This window comes from Coturnix japonica, chromosome Z (genome assembly GCF_001577835.2).
Source record: "Coturnix japonica isolate 7356 chromosome Z, Coturnix japonica 2.1, whole genome shotgun sequence".
Taxonomy (NCBI): Eukaryota; Metazoa; Chordata; class Aves; order Galliformes; family Phasianidae; genus Coturnix; species Coturnix japonica.
This window is the reverse complement of record NC_029547.1, coordinates 64,633,428-64,640,968: the sequence shown is the minus strand read 5'-3', so window position 1 is coordinate 64,640,968 and position 7,541 is coordinate 64,633,428. Positions and strand designations below refer to the sequence as shown.

The 7,541-nt window shown below is 50.3% G+C and overlaps 2 protein-coding genes across 2 annotated transcripts; both read right to left on the bottom strand.

Annotated features, from left to right (window-relative positions):
• Positions 1-2,364: 2,364 nt before the first annotated feature.
• LOC107306626 (acrosin-like) lies at positions 2,365-4,105 on the bottom strand. Its single transcript, XM_015849938.2, has 5 exons — positions 3,938-4,105; positions 3,665-3,862; positions 3,190-3,455; positions 2,805-2,962; positions 2,365-2,726 (listed from the first exon to the last, which is right to left on the bottom strand). Exons 1-5 carry the CDS (start codon positions 4,033-4,035, stop codon positions 2,373-2,375), a joined length of 1,074 nt encoding a protein of 357 aa, XP_015705424.1. The 5' UTR covers positions 4,036-4,105; the 3' UTR covers positions 2,365-2,372.
• A 1,689-nt stretch (positions 4,106-5,794) lies between these two features.
• LOC107306627 (acrosin-like) lies at positions 5,795-6,806 on the bottom strand. Its single transcript, XM_015849939.2, has 3 exons — positions 6,695-6,806; positions 6,356-6,510; positions 5,795-6,278 (listed from the first exon to the last, which is right to left on the bottom strand). The coding sequence occupies exons 1-3, from the start codon at positions 6,789-6,791 to the stop codon at positions 6,033-6,035; spliced, it is 498 nt and encodes a 165-aa protein (XP_015705425.1). The 5' UTR covers positions 6,792-6,806; the 3' UTR covers positions 5,795-6,032.
• Between the last annotated feature and the right edge of the window lie 735 nt (positions 6,807-7,541).

The following is a 7,541-nucleotide window of genomic DNA, read 5'->3' as shown; positions in this document are numbered from 1 at the left end:
ACGTTGGTGAGAAGATGAGCATTGCTGGATCTGCCACGAGTGTCCCTTCTGCCTCTAAGAATATGTCCTAAGTAGGATGTGAACACTGCTGGCACTTCCTCATTGCACGTGCTTGGAGGATCTTCAGTTCTTGCACATTTCAGGATGTCTGCAGTGACTACGAGGAAATTCTCAAGTACTAGGAATCCATGAAACAGTTGGAACGGGTAAGTGTCATCTTTGTACAGAAACAGCACGCCTAACAGTCTGTCTCACCACTCTAGAATTAATCTGAGAATAGATTGACAGCTCTTGTCAGTTCTCTAAGTCAGGTTTCATTTGTATAAACTTGAAATTGGATTTTTGAAACCAGTTGGAAATTGATGGTGCTGATTACCTCTTCCTCTAATTAAAGCATTACACACAGTGTATGCTAGGTACTCTGCTTTACCTGTAATATTATATTAGAGAAGAATTCACACTCAACTTTAAGCATCTGTGTTTTGACTTGTAGGTGGTTTTGCAAAGGTAAAACTCGGGCGGCATCTTCTTACTGGTGAAAAAGTTGCAATAAAAATCATGGAGAAGGTTACTTCAGGGGTAAGCCAAAAGGCATTTAACTATGATAATATCTTCTGTTGGAGTTGTGGAGTTCCCTAGAACACGGGGGCAGGTGGGATGGTACATAGGAATGCAGCCTACTGGTCCCATTGCCTTTTGAAAGATCACATTTCACAAGGTCTGTGAATGAATGTGTTTTTCTGTTGGGAGAGAAAGTTACAGTACTCCACTCCATTCCAGTGGATTGCAGGAGAGAATTGAAGGGGGAAAAAACAACACAAAGTAGAACTCATGGGTTGAGATAGAATTATGTACTGAGATAGAGAAAAGGATAATAGTTATGATGAATGCAAAAGCAATTGCTCACAGCCTACCAATCAGTGTCCAGTTAGCCTCCTAGTAGTGGAAGAGATTTACATGAAGTTCTACCCCCTTCAAAAACTCCTCCCACATATGTCATATAGTATGGATATTCCTTTGGCCAATTTAAGTCAGCTGTCCTAGTTCTGTTCCTTCTCACTTCCTTGGGCTTCTCAGCTGAGATTGACTGCCATCTCCATTGTGGCTCCATTGGGCTTGGCAAACAGCCTGTGTTGTAGCCTGGTCTGAGGGCAGCAGCCTTGCAGGGTGCCCCTGTGCACAGATCTGTGGGTATCCTTTATTGGCAGCCAGAGGGGTTCACACAGTCTCCTGGGTATGAAAGGAACCCTGAAAGACTTCCACAACCCACTGTTCTCTTTACAGACCCTGGAAGCTATGGACGACATGCTGCAGATTGTGCTAGATGTCTGTCCCATTGCCAGTGTCAATAGTCGGCTGCAGGGAATCTTGGAGGTCTGTCTATTGCCTCACAGATTAATCTGAATGTAAGAAAATCGGGCTGACTTTGTTTGCTTTGCTCAACAGTGGCTACATCAAGACAACAGAAGACAGCAGCATGTTTATATTGTCCAGGATCTATTCAGGACTGGAAGCTGTGCTCATTAAGTCTGGACTAGCTGATGAGTTCGTGGATCCCATAGCAAAGAGACAGTCCACCAGCAGAAACATGAGAGCTGCTCTGAATGTAATGCTTTCTATCTGTGACATCAAAGGTGAAAGCGAGGCTGCACCCATGTGAAATATAGCAAGGGAATCACCTTGACTGGATGACTATGCTGTGCCCAGTGTACCCCATTTCAGGCTCTGATTTTCAAGAATATGGATAAATATAATAAGTATATAATATATATATAATATAATAATAAATATATAATAAATATTATAATAAATATAATAAGTATAATAATATTTATTATATAAATAAGAATAAACACTGATGTGGGTGACAAAACACATTATTAACACAGAGCGATGTCCTTGCATAAATGTGACCATGAATGTCTCTCCAGCTACCAGGACTGGTGCTCAGCAGTGCCAAATATATGCAGCTTTACTCTCTAGATTTGCAGAGCAAGCCCACAGATCCTTCAAATAACAGCACAAGAATTGCATCCAGGTAATACCTTTGGCTGGCTCCTTGCACACTCAGTGGGGCAGCCATTGGCTCCTTCCAGGTTTGGTCTCTTGGTGTTTGAGCTGACCCAGCATTAAGTTGGCTGGTGCGTTACTCACCCCAGTGAGTCCCAAGACAGTGCTGGGTATGGAAGCCTTTGGCTGGCACAAGAGATTGAACTAAGAGACACGAGTGGCTGTGAAAATAAGCTTTATTTGTCCAACTGGGTCAACTTTGCAGTCAGAGGAGGGTGGATGGGGCAGAACTTTGGCAGTGGGGCTGCCATTGGGCATTACCCCAAAGGAAAGGGTCCTGGTGCATTGCAGCCTGCTGGGGGTCATGCAGCTAATCGAGCTTTCTTTCCTCCTAAACTCTGCAGGAGCTCCTGGAGCATATTAAAGAAATCCAGGAGTTTTTGGCGTGGAAATGGGCACGGTCTAATTGGGGTCGAGTACGTTGGTTTGGGCCTCTGATAGGAGGTAGTGACATAGACTGGATATGGTGTTGAAGTAGGCGCTTCTGCTGGAAGCAATCCCATCTGTACCAGGATCCAGTTGCGGAAGTACTGAGTGGAGGCATAGACTCCAGGCTGCTGTGCTCTCCCACAGCCTTTCCCCCAGCTGGTCACACCAATGAGCCAGAAGTAATCAGCAGTTTTATCTTTGCACATCAGAGGACCACCGCTGTCGCCCTGCAGTGAAGCACAGAGTGTTATTGGGGGGTTGGTTTGCATGCAGAGCACAGCGCTGTGTTGGGGTGCAGCTCCTACCTGGCATGTGTCGATGCCGCCCTGCGGGTACCCAGCACAGATGTTGTGGCTGTGTATGGCCCCGGCGTACCAGTGGCTGCTGTTGCAGATGTTGAGGTCAATGAGATGGACTCTGGCCTCCTGCAGGACACGGTACGGTTCGACGTATTCCTGTAGAGCTGTGAGCATAGAGCACAATTGGCACCATGGGCTCCTTGCTGGTTATCCTGTTTGTGTGTGAACCCCTTTCCCTACAGCTTGGCTTTGTGTCTCAAGACATTTCCCTGCTTTGGGAATTGGATTCTCTCTATGGATACACCCCCATGGTGTCACTGGCTTTCATTGCAGCCATTAGGGATGCCCGACCCGTCTCAGTAGCATGCCAAGCTTTAACTTTAACACTCACATCTCATTCCCATGTGTCCCCAGCCGGCGACGTAGCAGTCAGTGAGCTCCGACACTCGCACCGAGTTGTCGGGCACGCAGGCCAGCTCGATGTAGTAGCTGCATTGGACGGGCTGGTCCAGCTCGAGCAGCGCGATGTCGTTGGCCATGCTGTCCCTATGGTAGTACTCATGTGGAATAACCCGCACCACGCTGCGCACAACAGCTTCGGGGCCCAGCTGCTTCAAATTGTGGCCCCCGATCACCACGTGCCACGGTGTGTCGGGGCTGGAAGAAGAGAGGATAAAAGGGTCAGGAGGAATATGACGACATCCTGCAGCAAGACAGCAGTTCATGGCTATCTCTACTATGCAGGAGGGAGGAAAGCGGTCCTACAAGGGCTGTGACATCCCAAGTGTGCCTTGGGTATGAGGGCTGCAGAGCTTGGGGCTGCTGGAAGCTGGAAGGAGGGCTTCCAGGAAGGGGATGGCCCTTACCTCGCATGGTCGAAGCAATGCGCCGCCGTGAGGACCCACTGCGGGGTGATGAGGGACCCTCCGCAGATGTGCCCCGTGCCCACGTACCACGTACTTTGAAGGCTGACAATCCACGGCCAGGCCCCCGGTGAAGCATCCGTGCCCCCCACCACTCTCGATGCCCCGTATTGATAAGCCATGGGCCGAGTCCCGCAGGTGCTGCAACCAGAAACGCATCAATTTAACACCCGAATCGCCGTCCGTCCCATCGGGGCTGACATCGGGGCTACTCACTTGCAGGCTCCGGTGTATCCGTATCCGGGCCGGCAGGCGGCCAGCAGCACCACGAGGGGCAGCAGCGGCACCATCGCCCCCCGGGGCACGATCATCATCGCACGGCAGCCCAGCACACCCGGCTTCGTCGCCACGGACGCTGCCGTTGCCCGCAACGCTGATGTCACAGCACCGTCGGTTCGCCGGTTCCAAGGGCTGTGCCACCCGAGGGGGGGTCCGTGGGTACTCAGTTGCCCCCTTAGTTGTGTTATCCAGGAGGTTAAAGGGGGGTGGTGGGGCAGATGAGCGGCTCCATGTGTGTCTGATGGAAGGATGTGCATCCTTATGGAGACAGGAATGGAGAAGGGCCAGTAGGACTGAGGAACTCAGTCACAGCCCCAAAGCACACGATGCCCTCAGCCAACAGCATCTGGAACACCAAATCTGGGCTCCAATGCAGCAAAACAGGGGGAAAAATGAACTGGGGAGGGGAGCTGCTTATTTGGAGGAGCCAAGCAAGATGAATAAGCACTGAAAACAAAGAAAAGGGGCAAAGAAATCATGCATAAACAAACTGAATGCTGAGCTGGTTGTTTTACTGAGTCCTGCCTACAATCACATTAATCCACCTTAATGTTTTTGTTTAGAATTATTTTATTAATTATTATTATTTTATTAATTATTAATTAACCCTAAGTGGAACCCCAAAGCCGTGGGGCTGGAAGGTCTTTTCCAACCTGAGAAATTCTATGATTGACCGGCACATCCTCTCTACACTAACTGTACAAGGCTTCCTTCCTTGAAGCTGTCAGGACCATCCTGCTCTTTGCCTGTGACCAGCGCTGTCACTGAGCTGAAGCTCTGGGGTAGCTCTGAGGCTACATGTGGTTAAATTGGGGGAAGGGGCAGGTCTGGTGGGTTTAGGATCAGCAGAGGGGGGTGGAGTAGCAAAAGGCTACAAGCAGCAGCAGCAGGAGGGCTTGGGAGTGCAGTCTGGCTTGCAGGGAAAGCCCAGACCCCATAACAGATCCCAGGTTGTGGGTCTGTCCTGCTCCCTCGCTAATGACCAGGTCTCACTCCCAGCCCTCATGTACCACATTGGATTTGACCTGCAGGATTCACCTTCCCTGACTCAAACATCAGTGGACTCAGGTCATAACCAACATTGGGAAGAGCTGCTCCAGCCAGGGCAGTCAGTGTTGGCAGGATGTCCAGGGTGCTCGCCAGCTTGTGAGTCACTCCTGCCACCCAACACAGCAAGGTTCAAGTGCCCAACCCCACATCCATACCTGCCATGAAAATAGCCAGAAAGAAGCCACTCAAGAATAATAACCATTGGACTGAGAGACCCCGAGATGGGGATGGGCTGGAGCAACTCCTGATGGGGATGGACTGAGAGACCCCAATATGGGGATGGGCTGGAGGAACTCCCGATGGGGATGGACTGAGAGACCCCAATATGGGGATGGGATGGAGCAAATCCTGATGGAGATGGACTGAGAAACCCCAATATGGGGATGGGCTGGAGCATCTCCTGATGGGGATGGACTGAGAGACCCCAATATGGGGATGGGCTGGAGCATCTCCTGATGGGGATGGACTGATAGACCCCAAGATGGGGATGGGATGGAGCAACTCCTGATGGGGATGGACTGAGAGACCCCAATATGGGGCTGGGCTGGAGCAACTCCTGATGGGGATGGACTGAGAGACCCCAAGATGGGGATGGGCTGGAGCATCTCCTGATGGGGATGGACTGATAGACCCCAAGATGGGGATGGGCTGGAGCAACTCCTGATGGGGATGGACTGAGAGACCCAGGGATGGGGCTGCGGTTACCTCTGGAACTACATGAGATTGAATTGAGCAGAGATTGGGATGGTTGTGAAAATAAGCTTTATTTTTCCAACTTGTGGATGGGGCAGAGCAGAACTTTGGCAGTGGGGCTGCCATTGGCATTACCCAAAATAAAGGGTTGTGGTGCATTTCATCCCGCTGTGGGTCATGCACCTAATTAAGCCTTGCTCCCCCTTAGGGTCTGCAGGAGCTCCTGCACCCCAGCAAAGAATTCCCTGAGCTTCTGGACTGGATACGGACAGGAGCTTGATGTGCTGGGTTATGTCGGCGCCACATACTGCCCATGATAATGGGATGAGGCGGTCGTGTAATGGCTCCATGACCGCGATGTCGGGTGGGCCGCTGCTCTCAGCTGCGTCAGGATCCAGTTGTAGAAGTGCTGAGTGGACGCGTAGATTCCAGGCTGATGTGCTCTACCGCAGCCTCTCCCCCAGCTGGTCACACCAATGAGCCAGAAGAAGTCAGCGTGTCTATCCCTGCACATCAAGGGGCCGCCGCTGTCGCCCTGCAGTGAAGCACAGAGTGTTATTGGGGGGTGGTTTGCATGCAGAGCACAGTGCTGTGTTGGGGTGCAGCTCCTACCTGGCAGGTGTCGACGCCGCCCTGCGGGTACCCAGCACAGATGTTGTGGCTGTGCACGGCCCCGCCGTACCAGCGGCTGCTGTTGCAGATCTGGATGTCAATGAGATGCACTCTGGCCTCCTGCAGGATGTCAGAGGCTTTGGCTGGTGCTGCAGCTGTGAGCACAGAGCAGAATCATCACCTGAACCCCAGCCCTATATCTTGGCTTTCTATCACAGCACGTAGCGATGTATCCAAATCCTTCAGCCCCATCCCTCTCTATGGCTCCATCCCCACGGTGTCACCCTGGGTTTCACTCTAAGCTTTAACTGGGGCCACCCATGAGCTGTGGGCACTCACATCTTAATTCTGTGTGTCCCCAGCCAGCGACGTAGCACTCTGTGAGCTCCAACACCCGCAGGGAGAAGTCAGGCAAACAACCACTGCCTTGGGACATATGTGCATAAAGGGAGGAACAATATAGAATTAATTTGTTTTCCTTCCTTCAGATTTCTTCCACAAGCTTGTGACAAGTCTGAGGAAATTTCCTGCTATGTAACTGTGGGCATATCAACATATCAACATCATTTATGTGACCACAGAGCTGTCCTTTGGCACCTGGCTGAGCACCAGCTTACAGCAGCCTTCCTATCCAGGAAAATGAGCCTCCTGTGAGATCCAAACCCTTCTATACATTTAATATTAACAGCAGATCCAGTTGGGGAAGTGAAAACTTAAATTAGGTTGCTATAAATACCGCCTGTCCCAGAGTCATAAGACGGAAGTTCAATTAACTCAGATAAGTCCCAAAATTTGTATTCCGAAAATAGTGATGAAACTTCACAAGATTTTATAGGGCTTTTTATTATTGTTTTGTGCATGTGTGTGTGTTTGGTTTCAAGTTATCCATTCTGACAGGATCTCAGAGGAAAGCTCATCAGAGGCAGAGACCAGGAGTGTTTTCTGTCCAAACGCAGCAGCTGCTTGTGAGGCCTTTTTGAAATAACCATGAAACCTGAACCATTCTGGAGGGGAGGCTGAAATAAAATAGCCTGTAAAGAGCAGCTGTATCTGAGGGGTTCAGCCTCAGTGTTGTTGGACTTTCAGCTCCTCTGGGAGAGCTTTGTCAGCCTATGAAAAGAAATCTCCAAAAATCAGAATTGGAGGAATTTGTACAACTTCCCTTTCCCAGGAAGCTCTCTGCTTT